Consider the following 25,840-nt stretch of genomic DNA (forward strand, 5'->3'; position numbering starts at 1 on the left):
TCCCACATCAGGCTCCCTGCATGAGCCCGCTTCTCCCTCTGCCTATGCCTCTGCCTCTGCGTCTCTCTGTCTCTCTCTCTCTCTCTCTTTCTGTGTGTGTGTCTTATGAATAAATAAAATCTTTTAAAAAAAAGAAATTAAAAAAAAAGAAAATAAAGGGCAGAAGACATGAACAGACATTTCTCCAAAGAAGACATACACATGGCCAAGAAGCACATGAAAAAATGCTCCACATCACTTGCCATATATATATACCATATATATGGGTGTAAAGTGGTATCTCATTGTGGCTTTGATTTGTATTTTCACTATATATATGTGGTATATATGGTATATATGTGAATTACTGACTTCTACCTCTGAAATTAATCATATACTATAAGTTAATTAATTGAATTTAAGTAAAATAAGTTTTTTTTTAAATTACCTGTCATCATCTGGTACCTCAAACTCCTACATTTTCACTATCTACTTAATCAAATGAATAATTCTACCTTTGATATTGGTTACTGATAATGACCTACTTTTTATCTGTTTTTTTTCTTTTTATCTTTTCTACATTACATAAAGTAACTATATTTAATAGTGGCTCTAGTGCCTTAGTGATTGTAGGGACCCCGACAAGTTCTGTGAGAGTTTGGGGCACTGGGACACAGGAGTTTTAGTTATGCTTGTCTATGTGACGTGAGGCAAATGACAAGACAAACCACAATATATATATGTATATACAATGTATATATATATACAATGGAATATTACTCAGCCATCAGGAAGGATGAATATCTACCATTCACATTGACATGGATGGAACTGGAAGGAATTATGCTGAGTGAAATAAGTCAATGGGAGAAAGACAATTATCATATGGTTTCACTCACATGTGGAATATAAGAAATGGTGAAAGGGACCATAAGGGAAGGGGGGAACTGAGTGCCAAAAATTAGAGAGGAAGACAAACCATGAGAGACTCCTAACTGTGGGAAACAGAGGGTTGCAGAAGGAGAGGTGGGGGTGAGTGGGTAACTGGGTAACAGGCATTAAGGAGGGCACATGATGTAATGAGCACTGAGTGTTATATGCAATTGATGAATCACTAACCTCTACCTCTGAAATTAATCATATACTATACGTTAATTAATTGAATTTAAGTAAAATAATTTTTTTTAAATTACCGGTCATGATCTGGTACCTCAAACTCCTACTTTTTCACTATCTACTTAATCTAGTGAATAATTCTACCTTTGATATTGGTTACTGATAATGACCTACTTTTTATCTTTTCTACATTACATAAAGTAACTATATTTAATAGTGGCTCTACTACGTTAGTGATTGTAGGGACCCGACAAGTTCTGTGAGAGTCTGGGGCACTGGGACACAGGAGTTTTAGTTCTGCCTTGTTTACGTGACATGGGACAAATCACGAGATTTTTTGGGAAGATCAGTATGCTCACCTAAAATGTAGAGTACTACTGATTTCACTGAAGGGTTGTCAAGCCTATGTGCATAAGGACTTCCAAAACTCAGAGACAATTGATAACAAGTATGTAAAAACACTTAACAAAAAATAAGTGCTATAGAAAGATGTGATATTATTACTACTATCATTCTAGTTTGTTTAACATAACTCCTTTAAGAGATAAAACTCTGTAGAAGGAAAACGTGTTAAAAATACACTTTTAGTAACTACTGAAAACTTCAGAAAAACTTTCCTAACAGGAATCCTCTTTAAAATTTTTCTGCCACTTTAAGAAATGATGACTAGTTACGTAAAATGCTATGAGAATCTGCTAATGATGGGCTGGTGGTACTGACTAATGAATAAAATAAATAAAAGATTTATAAAGAAAAAAAAGGTCAGTAAGATGTTGAACATTAAATGTGCTTCTTATCTTTTCATCTTCCCATTATGCAAATATATGTGCACATATACTTTTAAAACAAAATAGAATTATGAAGATTAAAAATGCTATAGAAATTGTGAAATTAAAAAAATAATATTAAAGTTTTTAAAGATTTTATTTATTCATTCATGAGAGACACAGAGAGAGGCAGAGACATAAGCAGAGAAAGATCCAGGCTTTCTCCGGGGAGCCTGAGGCAGAACTCGATCCCAGGACCCTAGGATCCTGACCTGAGTCAAAAGCAGAGACTGGGTGGTTGAGACACTCCACCACTGAGCCACCTAGGCATTCCTTAATATTAAATCTTTATGAATCACTGATCTAAAAAATTTTGTGTACTATATTTATGAACTAAAGGTCATTAATCAATATCTGCTGCTTTGAATTTTCTTCCTAATATTTTCTTTTTTTGGTTCATTTCTAATAAATAGATGTCTCTGACAAATCTAGCTTTAATCTTCATAACATGTACCTATGCTAAGAAACATTCCAGAATGCAGGAAAGGAGGAAAGGGAAATTTCAAAAAAATGACTTGTTTATTTGAGGGAGGATAAAAATGTAAATCTAAATGTTGCCTTTACCTCATTCAAATATTCACAAAATATTCACAAAATATTTCAAACACGAGTTAAGCCACTGGGGAAAACAGTTTTCAAGAGTCTGTTACCTACTTATTAATATCCAATACCCAACATGGAAAGTTAGCAAATAAGACAGCATGTGTTGAAACTACTCTAGATGGATTTCAACATTTGTGGCATGTTGTATATTTTTACAGGATGTGACTCAAAATTTGCTTTGAAGTATTTTGCATTTCTTACGGTAATAAAGAAAAAAGTTCTGTTTTCTTCCAATTCTCCATTAATATTTAGATAAAGCCACAATTTTCTCTTTGATTTACCAAAAATACAATCCTAAAAACATTATTTAGGGAATTTGCATCTAAAATACCATCTTTTTTTAATCCATGTTTTCTTCATATTAAAAGCAGCCATTGTGTAGAAAGTATGTTCAGGGTCCTGATATTCATTTATTTCTCCATGTATTGTTTATATTCTGTAGGCTTCCAAAAAAGAATTAAATAGTTATTTTGACATTAAATAGAATCGTAGAATTTTTAAGAATCCAAAATCTAATGAATGATAAGTGAAAACAAGTAAAATTGGCTTAGAACAAATTTTTGCATTAGGAAAGCACTATATGAGCACTGAGAAAAGAAAGCAAAAATCTCTCACAGTTTGAAATCACTGAGTTTTCTTTCCCCCTTTGGGTTATTAGATATTATTGAGCAAGCCATATACTGTGGGCAGGATTCATCTTGATTTTAGAAAGTGATTAGAAAAAGAATCTAGCAGTATCCTTTTACATACAAGGGAGATACACAGACTTTGGTAAAATTCACAGAGGAATTTAAAAAAATGTTTGCAAAAAGTAATGAATGAAACATTTCACAACCTGAATGATAACATGCTTTTATCATCATGAGATTATCAAAACATACTGAATTTTATAAATGTCAGAAATTTCCTTTTATATTTATATTCCTGGGAATCTTTTATTCCCAGATTATAATCCAAAGATAATATTTGATCAAGTGCATACCCCATGATACTCTCTGATGTGGGAGTGTTATCCGGAACCCTGGGTTTGGTTGCGGCAGAACCCACACTTTACAGGGGACTTGGCAAACAAGAATATGCTCAGAGAAAGTATCAGAGGTACTGAAATCTTTGAAAACTACACAATGTAAAAATTTGTTGAAAGAACAGATCGTGTTTGGGCTGAAAAAAGTCTCAGATGAGAGAAGCTAACAGCATTTAAGACCTGAAGATCACTTAGGAGGGAGAGATGCCTCAGAAGAAACAAATCCTAATACCTAGATCTCAGACTCATGCCTCCAGAACCGTGAGAAATAAATTTCTGTTGTTTAGCCACCCAGTCTGTGTGCTTTGTTACAGCAGCCCTAGCGTGCTAATACAGAGAATATCGTAGTATATAAACCCAGTTTAAATATTAAATTTAGGATGATGCAAGATTGTATAGTCATTTTTATAGCAATTCAAAATCTTTTATAAATTTTACACTTAGAATTTATGTAGATTATATTTTTTTTGTGTTTATTCTTTTAACATTAAATTTCATTGAAAATCTTAGACCTAATGGTTTTCTTCTCAATATGCTCTATTGAAAAGGTCTAGTTTAACAAAAATTTCTCAAGGACTTCCCAACCAAGCTTAAGTTATACGTAGACTTTCAGGATATCCAAAACATTTCATTTTTATATATGTGTATAGTTAATGAAGTTGAGGATGGCAGCTCATAATCTTTTAGAATATTCATGTGCATAAGTCAGCAGGTAATAATAGCAGAACTTAGCTTTTTCCAACTCATTCAAATTTTCTTCCCCAATTGCTGAAAGTGCTTAGTGCAGCCTTGCTGTTTACCTGTAATCAAGCTGGCTACCTACTGATACAAGCACTCAGCATGACCTTACGGGATATGCTGGATGCACATTAGAAAAGATTTTTTATTTAAAGAATATTATTTTCCTACTCCTTTTAAATTTTCCTATCTGTAATATACACTGGTTTTAGGAATTAAGAAAAAAGTAAGTAAATGAATGTACTTACAGGTCCTGTTAATCTGGAGGCTTTCTCAAATTCTTCACCTTCTTCCATTAGTGCTTCTTCAGTCCCGGGTAAAGAATCTATTTTTACAAAAAGAATGAATATGTTGTTGTCACATATTGCTTACTAACTCTGTGATATGTAAACCTATTATGAGAAGTTTAGGAAAGTGACTGAACTGGTTTTTGAAAAATCACAGTGTTTGTGAGTTAAACAGTAGAATGTTTGTTTAATTTAAAGACAAAATACAAAAATGTTAAGTATTTCTAACTGAGAAGGGCATGATGAAATAAAAAATGTGTGACCACTGTAGTTACATTAGTCAGAGCAAGCTTGTTTTTGGCATATGATTTAGCTAACTTTGGAAATTTTATTTAATGTCCATCTTCTGGCTTATAATTTTATATATTATTTACTGTCTTTTTTTTCTCTTTTTCTTTCCTTCTTTTCTCCTTTCCTTCTTTCCTTCCTTTCTTTCTTGCTTGCCTTCCTTCCTTCCTTCCTCCTTCCCTCTCTCCCTCCCTCCCTCCCTCCTTTCCACTTTCCCCCTTCCTTCCTTCTTTCCTTCCTTCCTTCTTTTTGGCTACACAATTTAAGCACCAATTTGTTTTCTCTCTATTAAATCTATTAAATGGGATGACAAATTATAAAAAAAATTTGGAAAAGGGCGCATACCATGAAATGGTGGTGGGTTTTCCATTTTAAGTATTAAGTGAGAAGTTGTAATTAATTGGCTTGACTAGATTTGGGAAGTGGGTGAGTTTTGGCTTTCTAATATATGAATAAAATGATGGCAACCTTTTCCACATATCTGCTGAGTTAGTTAAAACAAGGATTTCTAAGGGTTATAAATAATTCAGCAATATGGACAGATATATGGAGCATTAGAAAAAGTCTGTGTTTTAATAACCTATTCAAATTTCAAAAATCAGTTAAGAGGAAAGTATTTTAAATGACTGGAAACTTTTAAAATTGATTTTCTTATATTTGTTTGAAAGAGCCATATGAGTCCCTCAAGAAGACTTTCCTTCAGATTCACACACATATGGAGGCAGATTTTTTTCCACTGCATAAAATGTGCACTCTGGGAAGAAAATCAAAGCATTAAATCCTTCAAATGCTTAATGGTCACCTAATACCAGAGAGACAGTGGAAAGCTTAGTGCAAATCCATAATCATAGCTTTTGAACCATGGAGCTCTGCCTCTAATAATTCAGAGTTTTACATTCAAGAAGAAAAATTACTAAATCCCAGGGCACATAGTTTATCTAGAATACAGAATTCTAATTTTGGGAGAATGACAAACTTTCTCAAGCTGTAGGTATATTTTAAAAGTTACCTAGCTAAAATAAATAAATAAATAAATAAATAAATAAATAAATAAGTTACCTAGCATCCTTCCAAACAGAATAATTACATCAAAAAGAAGCAAATTTTTGTTGATAAAATAATAAATCAGGATACATTAATTTATAGCAAATTCAAAAATATTAATCCATTTATGAAGAATATTTGAACCCCTATCTACTTACTAATACCCAGTTGTAAGGATGACAGTAGATTGATTCTTTAAATTAGAATGTATAAGCTAGTATAATTTAAGTCCTGCAAGGCTTAATTATATTTATATAACTGTAAGCAAATATTAGTGTAATGTTAGTATTCACTCACTATTTTTTGTTTCACTTATGTATTAAAATTATTATTTAAGTAGAATATTGACTTAAGAGATAATATTAATATGTTCTATTCTATACTACAAAGCAAATTACATATACAGAAGAAGAAAACCAACTCTTGTGGATTTGTTGATTTTTTTAGGTTAGAAATGATGCTCTATGAGTTAGTTCTCAACTTCTCAGTGAATTAATGATCTTATTTATTTTTAAAGATTTTATTTATTTATTTGAGAGAGACAGAGAGAGTACAAGCAGCAGGAAGGGGCAGAGGCAGAAGACAAGCAGACTTTCCTGACTTGGGGTTTGATCCCAAGGACCAGAGCTGGTTAGATGCTTGCTTAACGAACTGAGCCACCCAGGCACCCCAAATTAATTATTTTAATGAGTACTGTCATTCTGTTTGATTTTTATTTTTTATAGATTTTATTTATTTGAGAGAAGGAGAGAGAGAGGGAGAAGGAGAGAGAGCATGAGCAGGGGGAGGGGCAGAAGAAGAGGGAGAGAAAGAAGCAGACTACCCACTGAGTCCTGAGCAGATCTTCAGTGATGAGGGCTGAATCCCAGGACCCAGAGATCAGGACCTGAGCCAAAGTCAGATGCTTAAATGACTGAGCCACCCAGGCCCCCCTGTCATTTTGTTTGATTTTTTTTTTTAAGATTTTATTTATTCATGAGAGACACACAGAGAGAGAGGCAGAGATACAGGCAGAGGGAGAAGCAGGCTCCATGCAGGGAGCCCGATGTGGGACACAATCCCGAGTCTCCAGGATCACACCCTGGGCCGAAAGGCACGCTAAACGGCTGAGCCACCCAGGGATCCCCATTTTGTTTGATTTTTAATGCAGGTATATACTCATCACTTCACTCATCCATTTTTTTGGTCATTTGTATATTCATTTAATTCGATAAATACTATATGTCATGCATTCAACTTGGTGCATGCATGGTTCAACTTGGTTCAAAACAAGTTGAGCAAGATAATTTTCTATGACTCTTTCTCTTGGAATATACTTGAACACCTTTACAGTATGAATTTTTTAAGAAAAATGAATGTTTATAAAGGGAAGGCAGTGGTAAGTTTTAATGGTTTTATATTCTGTTCTATTCTTGTTTGGGTTGAATTTTTCCTGGTTACTGGTGCCATATCCAGAGAGATCTACAATATATAGTGAGATCCATTCAACTTAGTGTAGAAGGACAATGGTGAAGTACTGTCAGAATATTTGCGAATTCACATATCCATATTGGAAGTTGTTAAGTTGAACCTTTATAAATAGTCCAAATCTAGTGCCAGAATATCAATCTAATTATACCAGTAGGGACAAAAGACATCATGAAAATAAAATCTTAGTATTTAATGTTTAAACATTCCATTTTTAAGTGTTCTAAGTGCATTGCTTATTAACAATAATTGGTGTATGCATATGTGTAAGCTATTTTGCTGTATTCCAGAGCAATTTCTTTATAAAAGTATACTTAGTTATTGTACTTACAAAGTATAAATGATTTTCAAAATACAAGCAATGAACTCTTTGAGCTTTTTTCAATCACATGGAGGAAATAATGAGTATCTCAATTTCTCAAATATTAGAATTTATCTTGTTTCAGAAGAAACTGAAACATAGACAAGATAACTTCATCAAAGTCTAACAGTATCTGACAGCACTGGGATGAGAAACTTAGCCAATGTGGTTGATTAGGCATGCAGGTAGGAATCTAGGAATCTGCAGAATTTATCTCAATGTTTAGCTATATCCAACTTCTTCCTCTCATTAATTTTACTTTTGCTATTTATGTCACAACAGGTTTTTTATGTAGAAAGTTACACCTATTCATAGGAATATGTATGTTTATTGAGCCAAGCTCAATGTGGATGTATAGTTGACATAAAAAGCACATCAGCACATTTGGATAATGCCAAAAATATTTAATTACTGAATCTAGTGCTCTATCTTAAGTGGAAAAGAGTGTACTGAATCAGAAACTTATATTTTGTAATTTGCTGATTAAGTTTACTAAAATTTGAATGTGAAGAATTCAGGATACAAGCAGTTCAAGAAAGGAGCTTAATGAATATTTTTCCTCCAGTGGATGCAATTAGGTATAATCAACCACATAGTAGTGATGATGCATTGTTAAATTTTCCAAAAAATTTAAACCCCTCAATACCCAATTATTACGCAAATGTGATTGCTCAAAGATATATATATCTCCTTGGTAGATTAATGGATTCCAGTGCTTTTGATAAAATTAAAAACCAGTAATGGGCCAGTAATTAAATAATATCTGGTTTTTGTCTAGTTTTATACCAGGCATGTTGCAGTACACAAGAAAACCTCAGAAAGTATATAATTCAGTTGAGCGAGATCAACACACAAGAAGTAATTGAAACACTATTGAAAGAAAAGGAAAAAGAAGACATTGGTGTGGGCTGGACAGGAGGAGTCTTGAGATGACCTTAGAACATAGGATATGGATAGGCAGAGGGGAGGAGAAAGAATTTATTATGAATCATGGGAGAAGGGCTTAAGTAAAGGTACACGTGCAAGGCTATCAATGAAGAAAAGCTAGGCTGACTCCAAACCTAAGGTGTCAAGGAATGGTTGACCTGGGTCCTCCATGCTGTTAGTGCCATATTGTTTAACTTTCATTGTCAATGTTAAAGGTCTACCATGAGAGTGCTGTCATCTCATCAGTACTGCAAGAGATTTGAGTATAAAGAAACTATTATCATTTCTTGTGTCATGCTACACTGGCATTGGTTTACATTCCCACAACACTTCTTTGTTTTGTTTTAAGATTTTATTTATTTGAAAGAGAGAGAGAGCACATGAAGGAGAGGAGGGGCAGAGGGAGACAGAGAAGCAGACTACCCACTTAACAGGGAGGTTGATGCTGGGCTTGATCCCCTGAGATCATTACCTGAGCAGAAGGCAGACACTTAACTAACTGAGCCATCCAGATGCCTCAACATTTTGTTTTTTAATGTTTAATGTTGTTAACATTTGACATGTAAAAAAAGTATATATATTTGGCTTTTGAACAATATGAGTTTTTTTAGCTGCATGAGTCCTCTTATACATGGATTTCTTTCAATAAATACAGTGCAGTACTATAAATGTCTTTTCTTTGTGATTTTCTTAATAACATTTTATTTTCTCTAGCTTACTTTATTGTAAGAATACAGTATATAATACATATAACATATAAAATATGTGTTAATCAACTGTTTATATTATTGGTAAGGCTTCTGGTCAACAGTAGGTTATTAGTAGTTAAGTTTTTGGTGAATCAAAAGTTATACTTCAATTTTCAACCGTGCAGAGGGTTGGCACCCCTAACCCTCATGTTGGTCAGGGGTCAATTGTAAAATAATATATATGTAAAGTAAAAAAAATATAGATAGATAGATAGATAGATAGATAGATAGATAGATAGATGATAGTAAATTTAGTTACAAAGCATAAGCATACACTCTCAACCCACCCCTCTAACTTAAGAATTAGAACATTTCCTTCCTGTATATACCTGGGAGCACCTTCTTTATCCCATCTCCTTGCTTCCCCTATCCTGGGGATAACCACCATTTTATTCCCTCCTTTAAATGTAGTTTTATCACTTATGGATATTTTCCTAAAGAATATATTATTTAGATTTGCTAGTTTTGAGCTTAAAATGGTGTTCTATGAATTCTTTTGTTCAATCATATTATGCTTTTAAGACTCCTTCAGTTGTGAGTTGTAACTTGCTCATACCAGACTGGGAGATCCACCGCCATTTTCAGATCAGTTGCTTTAAGTCAGCCAAAGTGGTAGTATTTACACCACAGAAAACATCAATCTCTACAAATTAGGGCTTTCTTTTTTAAAGAAGGAGTTGTTAACATTTACCAACACACCTTTGATTTCATTCATCCTATGTGTGTATTTGAAATGCATTCAGCTTTCTACAATGGGACAATTCCATAATGTATCCATTTTCCTGTCCACCAGCATATTGACAAAGGTTGTTCGCTTTTCATGGTACATGAGACTTGTTTTTCTAAGATATTCACCCAGAAATGGAGTTTCTGGGCTTTAGATTAAATATTGAATATTCTTTTGAATATTCAAGATTTTAAAATAATGGAAAACTGTTTCCAGCATTGTTTATGCTCCACCTAGAGTGTATGAGTTTCCTTTCATCTCTCTGTTCACCAGCACTTACTTTTGCCAGATTTCCTAATTAATACCAAACCAAAAATTATAAAACAGCATCCTTATACGATCTTAATTTGCTTTTCTTTGATTACTAAAGTAGTTAAGCATTTTTCATATGTCCGTTGGCCATTTGGTTTCCTCTTCTGTTAAATATCTGTTCATATCCATTTGCTTATTTTTCTCTTGGTTTGTTGATCTTTATTAAATTGTATATTGTTTATGTATTCTAAATGTTAATCTTTAATCAGTAGCATATATATTGCAAATCTATTTTGCTATTTTGTGGCTTATTGATTCACTTATTTCTGTCATCTTTTGATGAACATGAGTTTTAACACTCTATAGCTGAGTGAAATTTTTTTGTTATGATTTGGGATTTCTTTTTCACCTTCACTAATATATCTTTCTCTATCCAAATGTAAGGAAAATATTTTCCTATGGTTCCTTTTCTAATGATCCCAACTAGAGGTACTGACCGTATTTAGCTAGGACATTGAGTGATGAAGTGGTGCCATATCTTAGACATCATTGTCATGGCACTACATGTACTTTTTTATTTATTCAGGAAACATTCTGAAGTGCCCTGACATGAACTTAATTCACTATGTTAAGTAGTTTCAATTGCGTCCTACAGAAAATGGGATAAAAGAAGCATCTTTATGTTTAGAAAGATAAACTAAAAAGAGACAGGATAGTACAAGGAATACCTATGTACAGGCTTGTTATAGTAGGCAGAAAAGGAGGACAAAAGCACAGAGAAGGCAGTGGTAGGGAAAATGAAGAGGAGACTGATTTGGAGAGGGAATTTCCTGACACGATTTGAGGCCGATTTAATATGGGGCTGAGAAAGATGGAGGGAAACCTAGTATGGTGTTGACATTTCCACTGGGGAAATCTGTAAGGATCTATAATGTGAAATTGGGAGTGGGCAATGTAAGTTACAAAGACAAGTTGAAAATAGTGACAAAATTTGGGGAGGAGCCAACATATAGTTGATCTGTTAGTACCTAAATCAGGCACAGACACTATGAGGCTGCTCCTCATAATCCACACATCTTGCCTCCTTTTCTTTTTGTCCCTTAACCTTCTGACACACAAGGCTTGAGGGAAAGGTAGATGTATGACCCAGTGTTAACCATGATGTTTGCTTTAGTTTCTTTCTTTCACATTTCAATCTTCCAGTGCCATTAAATCACAGTAGATGTTGTTGGATTTAAAACTTACCCAAAGAATCTGGGACTATTTCATCTGGAGAACGAAGTACTTGTGATGTCTCCTCTGTCCTTTCTGCCAGGTGGTCTCCTTGGAGCCTAAATAATAAAAAAATAGTCAGTACAACCTCGAATAATGTTGAATTGTAAAATGTGAATGAAATACTACTGGGGACGTGACTATGAACTTTCAAATTTAAAATCAGACATCCTATTTTAGTATATGTGCTGCCGAAGCGAGCACCAGACATCCTTCTGCAGAGTAGAAACAAAGGTTTACTAAAGCCTTTGTCGTACCGTGTTTTTGTTTTTCTAGCCTTTAAGGACAAGCCTTTCATCATCTTTTTTCCTATACACATAGGAAGATTAAGTCCAGGCAGAGTCTGCTTTTCTTCTCTGCCTGACTGGAGGAAGGTTTACAAGCAAACGTTTTCACTGAAACTACAATGGGGAAGTGAGTGGAAGAAAAGCAGGAGTCCCCCAGAGTGGGCCCACCTTGCTTCTGAATCCAGGGGCAGGAGAGTTTTCATGATTACATAGAGGTTTATCAAGCACAGTTCTCCACATCAACCCAAGTGGAGTTTAAAGGTCTACAGGCCAAGGTGAGCCTCAATAACGGAAGTGAAGATCCTTAATATGTATGACTGCCCAGTGTTCTCACAGACACTGCCTTCCCTTCAGGAAGGGAAGGCCACATGGGTACTTTTAGGATAACATATTTCTGAACTTCTGTGTCCACCTCACCACAGCGAGACTAGCAATATCTAATTCAAACAGTCTGGATGTATATTATGCTGTGAAATCATGCTATCAAATGGCATAGAGTTTATTAATAACTGTTGGAACTCGGTCCTAAGAATAAGCTCTGCTAATATTGGAGAACAATGTATCAAATAATCCAGAGACTGAAGTTTCCATAACAATGCCCTTATTTTTCTCTTGTATTTAGCAGATGGCAAGTGCCCTCATGGGAGAGTATTAATAAATGCATAACAAATAGCCTTAATATTTTAAAAAATACAATTCAAGTAAAATTCGTAACCGTACCAGGCTCAAAAGTTAAACTTTTCAACTGTTTTACATTTTTGCTTTTATATGTCACAGTAGAATCATACTAATTTGCATTTGGCTTTTGCATATTCAAGCACATATGCATGACACTTTACCTTTTGTGTAATTACAAATATTATAAATTATGCTTTCATCTTTATTCCTTTAATATTAAATTAATATTAAATTATGCACATTTTTGTTCGTATTACATACTAATACTTACCTATTACCTTCTATATACAAACCATATTTATTATATAAGCTAACTCAAGAATTCTCTAGTGTAATTTTGTGATAATCATAACTTTTTTTTGGTCAGATATGTATGATTTTAAACTTTTTTTGATTGATTTTATACTTTGAATTAATTTTTAAAATTTTACTTTGCAAGAACAACATCACTTTTAAATGATTTAGCTACATACTTCTCATATCTGCCCAATTATTTCTTATTTTCTTACTTTCTAGTAATTAGAATAAATACTTCACTAATCTGCCGTATCAAATAGTCTTTTCATATATTCTTTGTCTACCATTTCAGCAAATTTTCAGAGAGGAAGTATGTAGAAACATGAGATATTGAAAGGTGCAAGTAAAAATAATTATTAAAAATTGACAGGCTGCAATACATTTGGGTATTTCAAATTAGATTAAAAACCTAAATGGAAAATAAATCTCCAACAAAGGCAGAAAGAAAGCAGGAAGAAATGAAAACTAAGTTGTAAACTTCTTTTTGCCCATTGCAAGCTTCAATAAGAAATATTTACTTAGCATTTATTAATATGCTCAGGAATAAGCCTAATGTCATTGAGATGTAAATAAATTACAGCGGATCCTGATTTCACAGACTTCTCAATGTAGGTGAGTCGACAAGACAAATGGCCATGAAAATGGCCCAACAAATTGGGTGGCCTTGAAGCTGGCTCATCTTTGTTCAAACACTGCCCTCCAGATACCTGAAGAGTTGGATTTACTGTCTTGGCAGCACCTCCATTAAGGAATGCTTCACAGCCCTGCTATCCTTGAGTGCTCTGCCAACGTTTCCCAAACTGTAATCCACACAGCACCACTTCTGTAAGAGGTTAATAGGCACTATGCAAACAAGGGTTATGTGGGCAAATCCGGGAAATGCAGTCTTAATAACAGTTCAATCTTTTTTTTCTCTACACTACAAGAGTTTTACTTATACTCTTACCTTTTCTCTTTGGTTTCTGAAACTCCTTTTCCATGTTAAACACTTGCTTTCCTATATTCTCAGGACCTAAACAAAATGTTTCCTGTTCCCCCTTGTCATCACTGAAACCCTTTTCTAAGAATATTATATCCTTTTTTCCTCTAACAATATGACACTGCCTCCTCTCCAAAGGAGCCTGCCTAATCCCTCCACTTCAGATCACACAGGATTCGAAATATTCACCTTCCTTCTTTCTGCCTTTCTGAGACTTGGCTCAGAACCAAAGTTTTCTTCTTCAACTCAAGCATCACTGTCATCTTGAATGTTTCCATGTTCTTGTGTTCCATGTTCTTCCATCTACCCACTAATTTCAAAGTCCCTGATCTCAAATCTGGAGATCTTCCTTCTACTTCACCTTCCTTCATCTAAGGACAGATCACTCAGAATTGTTCCCTGTAAGCAATATTTAAAGCCAATGTTCTATTCTCTGACCACAGACTCATCTCCTTTAGACTCACAAACTCACAGTCCTTAATACTTTCTCTTCAGTCAAATATAGATCCCAATTTCTATTTTCTCCCACGTATCTGGCCTCCCCTGGTTCCAGTTCTGCCCTACTCAGCTGGGACTTGTGGTCTTCTCAGTTTGCATGCACCTACATCCTCCTGTCATGACTGACCAATCAGACCCTAATTCTGTATCAAGTCATCATTTTCCTACACATGTGCACCTGGAGCAATGCAGGAGAAAATCAGACACTCTAGGATTGGAGAGTACAAGTCAATGGTCTCCAATTTTAAACTTGGGATTCTTGATTGTCTTTCTTCCATTCCTTTCAAAGTCTTTACAAAACTATTACCTCCTTTTTAGGTCATCTAGAAAAATGATGTATTAAGGAAAAAAGATCTGTTACTCCCCCTCACATAGCACCTATAGAGTTATTTTCACTCCAGCCAGTATTCACTACCTTCCAAAGAGCTGCTACTCCCTCTCTTCTGTGTAAGGCTCAGATCATCCATTTAGGCTGGTGATTTGGATCCGATCATCTCATCTCTCTTGGATCTTATTTAATCCACTACTATTCATTCTGTTCATCTGCATTGTTCATTTGCCACAGTGAAAAGAAGCAGGCTCATTTCTCTTTCAGCCTTAACAAAACAAAATCCCTCCTCCCATAATTATCTCAAACATCTAACTGTTGCTTTTTCTTGCTCATTCTTTTTTGGGCCAAACTCCCTAAATATTCTTCATTCCTTGCCTTTGTTTCCATAGTTTTCATTCATTCCTCATCCTGTTTTAATTTAGTTTGTGTCTCTGCCATTCTGAAATGATTTTCTGATCTAATTGCCATATAAAACAGAAATTTTCATATCTTGTTTTTATTTAACTTTCAATTGTACTTTGAATGAACACTTTCCCCCACTCTCTTTTACACCATCTCTGAATCAGCTCATCTACTCATGGTTTGAATCACACATAGATTGATATTTTTCAAATCTTTATTTTGAGTCATCAGCTCAAAATTGGTGTAGCCAAATTTTTGCAGAACATTTTACTTGGGTGTACCAAAAGCATCACAAAGATAACATGTCCAAAAGTAAATTCATTTTCATCATCACCCTGTCTTGCATTACACACAGCTAGTCAATCCCAGTCTTGCTACTTATACCTCCTGAGGAGATTTCCTGAATCCATCACTTCTTTATACACTACTGTAATTTTGCTCCTCATTTTCATTCACCTGGATTCTTATTAGTGTCCTCACTGATAGTCATATTTAGAAACTTGCCCTTCAAAAATCCATTTTCCATATGGCTACCAAAATGTTCAAAACAAATCCAAACATATTACTCTCATGATTTAAATATTTTAGTGCAAGAAATCTTAACAAGAGTATTTTTAGAGGGCCCATGGGCAGTTTTAGGGGAATCACAATAATTCACAATAAATGGAATGAAAAGTTTTTGGCAGATGTGCTCTTTTTGGATAGGGAGACAGTAACTTCAACCAGATTTTCAAAATAATCCTTGACTCAAAAAAGTTTAAGAACAACCATTTACTGGCTTCTCATCACCTGCAAGATGAGTTATGATTTCCTTACCAAGTCATTTGAGTCTCTCTATCACACAACCCTTACCTGTCTCTGAAAATTCATCTTTTTTAATTTTATACTCCATAAACGCCACTGTCCAGAAGTCTTAGCAGCTATGCAAAATTTCACCATTGCTTTTGCTTTACTATATTTTAATTGTCTGTTTAGATGTCTGTCAATATACTTCAAGTGTCTTAAAGGCAAGAATTTTATTTTTCATATTTTATGACTGTAATACCTAGCTTAGGTTGAGCTTCATCATAAGCTCTAAAAGAGATTTCTTACGGCATTTTAATGATTAGATCACCTTGGGGATTAGTCCAGGAAAACAGAGCCCATCCTATATATGAGGAATTTTCTATGGAATACTATAATAGAGTTATATTTCCTTGAAAAGAGGTAAAACTATCCCGTGTATATTTAGGGTTAAGTAGTTCTTAGCCCCGTTCACTCTAATTCAGAATATAAGACAGAGGTTGATGTGTCAATGCTTATATGATCTGGGGGGCAGAACATGAAAGTAAAACACAGGGAGATAAAGCCAATACAAGGATGTGTTATTGAGCCATCTCCTATACAGATGGTTTCTGGACAATTCCACAAGAATTCTGAGGATCCTTATGAAATATGTCCACTTGAAGGATGAAAGGGTAAAGAATTTATCCATAGGCTCCTGATCAAGGATGGTCCTTGAGCTCTGATAACCCTAACTTTTAAATTGCATATATATTAATATTGAGTGATTCTAATTGGTCATCTCAGTGCAGGAAATAAGATATAAAAGATATTAGCAAAAGTGATGTTAAAGGTTGCACAAGGCTGGCTGCTATGCTACAGTTATAAACATGTGCAGATATAGTTGCTAATAAGAAGTATTTAAAATTACATACAAGCGGGGCTGATAATGATAGTAAATATGTTTGGCTTTAAAATAAATCAATCAGATTTAATTTTATGGCTAGTGAGTCCTGGCTAGAGGAATATATTACACATATTAGTAAATTATATCAACAAGTTTGTGAGTCAACAATCATTTTCCATTGACTCAGTCTTAATAGTGATTAAGCCAAAGAAAGATAGCATCCTGAGAGAGACTGCTGTAGTGGGTATCAGAGCCTATCATAGTACCAGGCACATGGATACTATCAATAGGTATTTGTGAAGTAAATGTTATCAAAAAGTCCCTGAGTCATATAAAATAGATTTAAAGAAGGCGGACCAGTCAAGAGAAAGGAGGCTGAAGCTCATTTAGGAGATTGGTAACTACAGCAGTGGTTCAAATTTTGCTGGTTTGCAGTTTGTTTTGAGATTCAATTGATCCCAGTGTCTCATTCTGTAAGAAGAAACAAGGAAACCAAAGAAAGCATCAAATAGAAGTCCAGTTCTAGTCTAAAATGGTCAGTAAAAACACCAAATCCATTCAGAGGAGGAAGTTTTGAACATTGTAAGCAGTGAGAGAAATAGAAAAGATGATTAGTACCACTTCTCTTTTATACTTAAAGAAAAATCCAAAACATTCAAAAAAAGGGGCATATTTCCCTTTTCTTTAATCTCCAGAATTAAGGGATCCCTGGGTGGCGCAGCGGTTTGGCGCTTGCCTTTGGCCCGGGGCGCGATCCTGGAGACCCGGGATCGGGTCCCACGTCGGGCTCCCGGTGCATGGAGCCTGCTTCTCCCTCTGCCTGTGTCTCTGCCTCTCTCTCTCTATCTCTCTGTGACTATCATAAATAAATAAAAATTAAAAAAAAAATCTCCAGAATTAAATGTCAACCCAATTGAACTATGTAATGTGATGAGAGAAGATTCAAATAAGTGTGTATTTACTTTCCCACTTTGTCCTAGAAGACATTCAAATTTGTGAGTAGTTGTCTTTCTGTTTTTATGTTATTATGGTATATATTATTTATTTTAATCTTCCCTGAATACTTTCTGGAAGAAAGTAGTATCTAACTATAACCAGAATGGACACTTATCAAAAGTTTCTTTGAACCAAATTGAATACACTATGGTATGCATGAAATTAAAGGCCAAGCTAACATTTCTAGCCTGTATATTTCAAAGGACATGATAAACAAAATTTGGATTAATTGGGGAAATATTAATGGAGTAGGTGGTACTTAAACTGAGCTTTCATAAAGCTCAAATTTGATTAGGTAAAAAAAGGGGTGGGGAGAAAGAAAGAAAGAGAAAGGAGTAGAACTTCCTACAATGTCATCTAGAAATTTGATGTTGAAATACCTAATCGTCTTCCCTGATGAAAATGGAAGCCAATGGAGGGTTGAAGCAGAGTGATATGATCAGACTTCCCTTTTGAAAAGGATGTGCTGCGTTGATCACAGACTGTAGCAGGGCGATCAAGAAAGCAGGGAAATTCTTTAGGAGATTATTCCACCAATCTTGTTGAGAGTTGAGCATGGCTTGCCTAAGAGTATCAATAGTGGAGGTGGTTAGAAATGGACTGATTGGAGATAAATTCTGTAGGTGGAGCCAATGGTACACCTGATAAATTCGATTCGGGAGTGAGAGAGAGAGAGATAAAGAAAGAGAGAGAGAGAAAGAGAAAGAGAGAGCAATCCCAAGCAGCTGAAATCATGTTACCATTTGCTGAGACAAGGAACACTGAGGGGAAAGCAAATATGCTGGAGACTAAGTGGAATTAGTTGGGGACATGGTAAGTTTAAAATGCATTTTAGACATACAGGTAGAGGTGTGGAGAGGCAGCCAGATATCCATATGGAGATGCTGAAAAGACTGCAGAGTGAGGCTTTCCCTTTCTGGATTGTAAAACCTCTACAAAGGACTTCAGAATATGATATACTACTATTTGGGTCAGCTATTTTGAAGAATATGATATTCTGTTTCACTGTAAAATAAGTAGTATATCATAATAAATGTCAATTAGAACAAGTGAACCACAATAAACAGTTTTGGTTTTCAGAAATTTTGAACCATTTTTTCAAACAGTTAGAAATTAACTTATCGTCCCCCTCCAGACTCCAAAGTCTGCTTTTAATTTACAAAAGCCTCTTTCATAGTATCAGTCATTGAGTTATTTCTAAGTCCCCTTCTAAATGTTAATATTCCATTTTAGGATTCCAGGACGTGTCTCCAGAACTATTTCTTGAGAAAAATTCTAACAATTTATTGTCACTCACTCAATTTTGAAGTCTTAAAAAAGCCAAAATTGTCATCAACATCAATAATTTATTGGGGACCTTCAAAGGCAAAGCTCTCCACTGGGCACTGAGCCTGCAATCTGGCGTGAGACCTGCATGTATTTGCATGATCTTTCTAATTACTTTGCAAGCTTTCATGAAGTCAGAGATCAGGCCTGAGATTCCTGACAGTATCGGGGCCTCGCATATTCATTCACATTTGTGCCCCCTCAGATAATGATGTAATTTGAATGACATTTCTTTGAATTCAATAAACACTTACTGTAATTCTTTTTCTATCCTAAAACTTCTGTTCTATGGAACTTTGCTGCCCTTCTTTGGGGAATAACCTGGAAATTCTTCTTCCTGTATTCCTTTCCAAACCCACTGACACCACCCCAGCATTCTCTTACCCCTGGCCATTCTGGTTTGACACTCTGGTGAACAGTCCACTTATTGTGACTCGGGCCCTTTGGCACCACCTCTCAGATTCCTCAGCAACATCCTCTGGACTCCTGACACGGATCTACCTCCAAGAGCCCCAGCAAATACTACTTCTAGCAGTACCTCAATTTCCCTTCTTATTTTAGCAAATTCCAGCATTCATCTGAGGCACTCTTGCTGTTTCTTGACTCTGGCTGTTTAGGTCACATGAGGATAAGTAACAACGCATCAGAATGAAGCACCTTTTTCCTGAAAGTAGAATGCAGTCGAACAACATCCTCCTTCACCAGACGGCCTCCCTTAAATATTGCTTTTGAAATTTTCTCCCTTGTTCATAAGAACCTCTGAACATTAACCTCTAAAATACAATGATTGATGGTAACACAGAGATAAAAACTATGCTCTTTCCTGCTAAATTTTCCTTTTAACTTCCTATCTCCTGAAAATGAGATATGAGTCTGCAAATTATCTGTAACGCTCTCATCAAATTTATAGTTTCTCCTGCAGGGCCAGTTACAGACATGTAGTGGCCATAGGTGGCCTCTTATCTGGGCTGCTAATTACTCTCCTGGCAGAGGCTTAAGAATTTTAAAGCTAAATCTGAGGAAAGCACACATGGAAAATAGATGTTTTGTTTTCAGTCTCTTCTGCTTTATCTCAACTCCAAGGTAAAAATGTCAACACAGAGAAAGGAGGAGAAGACCAGGCATAGAGCAGGACTGACTCTTACACACTTTGGGACTACTAAAGCAGATTCCAGGCAGATACGACCAGAACATGGGCCACTGACTCACATACCTTGGCCAGATTATTACATGCAGAAAGGACAGCACTAGAGGGTTTCCAACCTTCCTAAAGCTGAGGCAGCCCTGAAAAAGGATTAAAATCAAATCGCCAGACTTCTCTGGAGCTAAAGAAGCTTCAAGAGAAAACAGGCAAACTCAGACTGTCTGAGCTTGAGGCAGCCCTGGGCCCTGGGATCATCAAGCTTCCTCTAGCACAGCTATTTACGTACATTTTCATGCCTATAATCTGGCACAGGGTGGGTATGCTTTTTGTCTGCCATCATCCCTAGAGAGGTCCCTTTTAAAAATCTATCTAAATAGAAACAGTTAAGATGCTTCTTTGACTTTGTAGACCAGTGGTTCCCAATTTCTAGTGTGTTAGAATCCCTTAGAGGACATTAAAACCCAGATTGCTGGACTCCACCCGTAGGTCCACAAGGTCTGGATCACAGCCCAAGGATTTGTGCTTCCACTGAGTTCCCAGGTGATGCTGACACTGAGGGCCAGGGGCCTGCCCTCTCTGTGGTACCTCCTTTCTTCACAGCTATGCAAGGAGATGGCTTCTCCCACCCATTCTGGAGGTGGTTATAGAATTGTCCCATATCTAAACACCAAGAATAGAGAAGGATCTAACAGGGTATGTTAGTATTTTCCTTTCTGTAACTTGCTGGGTATATACCCTTCTAGCTGAAACTAAATTTTATTCCTAGTATGTAGGACTCCATCTTAAGGAGATGAAAAATCCAGCTCAGATTCCTCTTGAGCTCCAGATGCTATATACTTAGCCTGACTCAGAGAATTGCCTGGTCAGGAGGCATCTGGCTCAGCAGCAGCTGTGAGAGGTCTTTTTAAAGAGCTGATCTCTAACAGGTTGAAAAGTGGGATCCTGTGGGAGCCAAAACACCCTTTTGGAAAACTGCCAAAAACTTTCATTCCTTCCTTAGCCATTCCTTCCTTTAATCAGAGACCCCTTACTCACAGTACTAAAACAGAAGGCTGCCTCACATACGCACCTGACAGAGGACCACCCCCTCTTTCCCATATCCCCTGGAAGCATCTGTCAGATTGTGGAGTTCTTCTGTGTGGAGCCTCTCTCTCTCTCTCTCTCTCTCTCTCTCTCTCTCTCTCTCATCAGACATTTTTATGCTATAGCGCTGGAAGAGACTATGTGTCTTGCTGCCTTAGTCAGACGGTTTATGTTCTTTTCTTTGCTTTTTTCCATTTCACAAAATTTGGAGTAACTGGAATTCAGTTGTGGTAACTAGTAGAATAATGAGGCATAGTGAAATTCCCAAATTATGAGTGCCATTCCTTTGTACCCGAGACAGGTAATGTTTTAGCAAGGTTCTATCTGCTTACAGCTGGTAATGGAAGAAATGTTGCCAGCGATATGCAGTACCAGGAACTGAGCAGTTGTTATTAGGGGTGGAACCAGCATGAAGGAATGAACCAAGGGCAGCCTCATGGCAATCCTTCTTGATAAATTTGTACATTTTCGGAGGAGTAAGAAAGGAAGCCCCAGCAAATCCTACCAAGTTCCACCTACTTAGGAGGGCTGGTGGATAGAGGACGACAGGGAAATCTGAGAAGATTCACTTAGAAATCTGAAACTACTGTGCACTGAGTTTACAGCCTAAGAAAGGTAAGGTAAGCTAGCTTGCTTCTACATCAAACAGAAAGATGGCTCCAGGTAGGGATTTTATTTTTTTATTTTGTATTTTTAAAAATATTTTATATATTTATTCATGAGAGAGGCAGAGACCTAGGCAGAGGGAGAAGAACCTGATGCAGGACTCGATTCCAAGACCCCTGGATCATGACCTGAGCCAAAGGCAGACACTCAGCCACAGAGCCACCCAAGTGCCCCCAGGTGGGGATTTTGTGACTTGACTTCCCCATGGAGGTAACTCTCCATGTTCCAATAAAGGACAGAAGAATACAAGACATTTAAGCATGCAAACAGGGCTCCCCTTTCCACCATGCTTGAATGTAGCTCTGATGTACCCATAACAGGCAAGAAACAGTTGCTAATTGGGTATGTCAGTCTTTAGTCTCTGAATTTGAGATCTTTTCTGTTTTAAGTTTGTTGTGGGACAGGAAGTTTGGCTTGTTTGTTTTTAGCATGACCCTGTGTGACAATGCAGCCTTTGATTATAAATGTTTTTTTGAATATCTCAATATTAAATTGCCATATTTATTATTATTTGGACACTGTAATAAAGTTTTCTGATAAGCAAGTTGGTAATCTGGTAAACAAGATTGGTTTAAAAAATGTTAAGTATGTGGGACCCCGAAGAGATTATAATAGAAAAGATAAAGGTTTTTTTTTTTTATTATTTTGCCAATGCTTTTAAAATTCTTAAGAAGGACAACACTGAATACAAATGTCTGCATGACTGGAAAAGGCAACAAAGCATAAAGATATTAGGATGATTCATCTTTTGGCATAACATTTTAGGAGAAGAAATATATTCAGCGATTTACTAAAGAATATAAATACTGCTTTGTGAAATTTTAGCTCCAATTTATTTTTTCTGATGTGCATATCGATTGATCTCTCAAAATGTTCATGGAATTTGTTGATAGTGAAATTTTTTTCTCTGTGCCTCTGCTTTGGGAAACTAAAACTGGTTTGTCTTGGTACCAAGACCTAGCTTGTATATAAGATTTTTCCAAGGAGTCTTAAGTATTTCTTAATTTAATTTATTGTTGTATGATTATCATATTTCAAATCATGTTAGTATTCCACAGATTTTATTTATTTTTCTGACTTTTATATGGTATGACTTAGATGCTTTAGAGTTTCTGGTTTCAAGTGAGAAAATAGATTATTATATTTAAAATTCTGAAGAAAATTAATTAAAAACCTCAAATGACCTTTCCTAAAAACACAGATTTATTGAAACAGTATATCATGAGCAATGGTATTAAAACCCATTGAGTTTTCTTTCAGGGAATTTCATATCCTGTTTTAAGCACTAACGTTTATAATTGAAAAATATTACATATTTTAAGAATTTTGGTTTTTATTCTGAAATGTTATCAGAAAATTGAGAATTTAATGACACTTGGTATTCTTTGTTTTAATAGTAATAATATCTCCAGTCTGGCTTGATTCTAAATTTTTTTTTTTATATATTAGCGAGGCTAATTAACTCTTTGGCAGTTCTGGAACTAGTTGATAGAAGATACTAATAGAGATAAATTAATATAATGATACTTTTGACATGATTTATGCATGCCATTCAGGAATTGTGACCCTTACAAATAAGATGTAAATTATAAAAGTAATTAGCATAACAAATAAAGTAATTGCAATTTCAATTTTACTACAAAGTGTACCAGAGAGGCCCAGAATGTTAAGCAAGTGAATAAATAAGAAGTTTTCAGATATAGATAATGAAGTGAAATATAATTTTTCACTTTTGTTCCTGTTTCTTACATAAGATACTTCATCTTGTGCTAGTACGGAAACAAAAATGGGGGAAAAATAAGAAGAGTCACTTAAATCAATCTTCCTCTATTATGACAACAAAATAAAGTCCACAGTGCTATTGCTATTGCATTATTTAAAAAGGTATTTAAATAAGCAAGACTATATATTAGAATAATTTCAGTAATTGATCTTTTCGCATCATGTTTGGTATTCTTGATTGTATATATACACACAAAACTGTGGAACTCATGATTTTTGTCAAAGCAATTTCTATGATTATTTTATCCATAGAGGTAGCATTTAAATAAAAATCCTTTCTCAACCAAACTGTCATCATTTATCAAATAGCTTGAATAACATGTTTTTATCATGTGTTATTCTATCAAACATCTTGTTTTAATGTTCTGAAATGTGTCTAGTTCCAAATTAGGACCAACAATTTGACTGCTTTAAAAGTGGAGGCAGCACCATAGAGCTACAAGAATTGGGGCTCTCAGTCAGATTGAGCAGGATTGGAACTCCACCTGTGCCACTTACTGGTCTTCTAACCTCAAGCAATTTACTCAATCCCTTTGAACTTTATTACGGGTCTGCAGAATAAGGCTAAAAAGCACCCACTTGGAAGACTTGTTTGTGGGGATCAGACATGTTTCTAAATGCCTCATGTGGAGTTTGGCACACAGTTGATGCTTTGTATCAACCACAGCTTCAAAATGTTGTGGAGCAAGGGATGCCTTCACTTGCTCTTGAAGCAATCTCCAAATCCATGCCTCAATGAACATATTTGTTTCATTACTACATATAGGTCATTGAATCCATCAATTTGGCTGAAGTCATTCACTAGGGAATTTGAACTGAACTGATCATCTGTTTTACTACTTTACAGACATAGGATGTTCGAATCTTAGTGGTTCTGCAAATGTCAGTTCTAAGTTGCTACATGGTTACCTCCCGTGCCCCACCTTTTTTCTGATCATTGCACTTTGAGAATGTAACAGGCTATTTGAATTTAATTTGAACTCTTTATGCCTCTAAAGTCTTTGTGTTAACTGTAATGAAAGCGATAGTGAAGAGGAGCCTTGGTTGTGAAAAATAAATAAAGGATAGAGTGGAAAGTGTGGCATAATGGTAGGTTTACACATTAAATATACATAGCGTTCATTCACAGACTCTTTCACCACTTCCATTATCATAGATCATTTTCTTCCAGAAATGAAGTACCTTATGTAGTACCTTAGTTTCGAAGGGCTATAGTAATAAAACAACTGGTACAAATTTCTGGATTTTTGAGATTTACTAAAATAGGTATTTGAAATTTATATATTTATTTACATAAATGATCATATTCTAATTTTAAGCATGCATACTAATAAAATAGGTAGTTAATACAATATAGCAAATAAGATGTAAAAAAAGCAGCAGTTGGGGACCCCTGGGTGGCTCAGCAGTTGAGCGCCTGCCTTCGGCTCCGGGCGTGATCCTGGAGTCTCAGGATCGAGTCCCACATTGGGCTCCCTGCATGGAGCCTGCTTCTCCCTCTGCCTGTGTCCCTGCCCCGCCCCCCTTTCTGTGTCTCTCATGAATAAATAAATAAAATCTTTAAAAAAGAAAAAGCAGCAATTACTCTAAATTCTTATCCTTATTTTACTAAACTCAACGTTAACACTTCTTTTTATCATACAAATTTCTAATTTTTTACAAACAGGCTGCTACCTTTTTTTCTAAAATTCTGGAAAGATAAATATCAGATAAGTGTTTTAAAGAAATAAACTCCAGGGATCCCTGGGTGGCTCAGTGGTTTAGTGCCTGCCTTCAGCCCAGGTTGTGATCCTGGAGTCCCAGAATCGACTCCCACATCGGGCTCCCTACATGGAGCCTGCTTCTCTCTCTGCCTGTGTCTCTGCCCCCAACCCTCTCTGTGTGTGTGTCTGTCATGAATAAATAAATAAAATCTTAAAAAAAAAGAAATAAACTCCATTTGCATGTTTAATGATTCTCATTACTATTGGTTATAAAACATTAAAGGCTAAATATTGTGCTAATTTTTAAGTCATTCTCAGAAATCACACATAATGTCACA

The 25,840-nt window shown here is 35.5% G+C and overlaps 1 protein-coding gene across 1 annotated transcript in view; it reads right to left on the reverse strand.

The window, feature by feature from the left end:
* CUNH8orf34 (chromosome unknown C8orf34 homolog) overlaps positions 1-25,840 on the reverse strand; it is a 378,334-nt gene that overhangs the window by 79,778 nt on the left and 272,716 nt on the right. Inside the window, 2 exon segments of the mRNA XM_055318190.1 lie at positions 4,536-4,612; positions 11,635-11,720. Of these exon segments, the coding sequence (XP_055174165.1) occupies positions 4,536-4,612; positions 11,635-11,720 (163 nt within the window).

Source organism: Nyctereutes procyonoides, unplaced genomic scaffold (assembly GCF_905146905.1).
Source record: "Nyctereutes procyonoides isolate TBG_1078 unplaced genomic scaffold, NYPRO_anot_genome, whole genome shotgun sequence".
Classification (NCBI taxonomy): domain Eukaryota; kingdom Metazoa; phylum Chordata; class Mammalia; order Carnivora; family Canidae; genus Nyctereutes; species Nyctereutes procyonoides.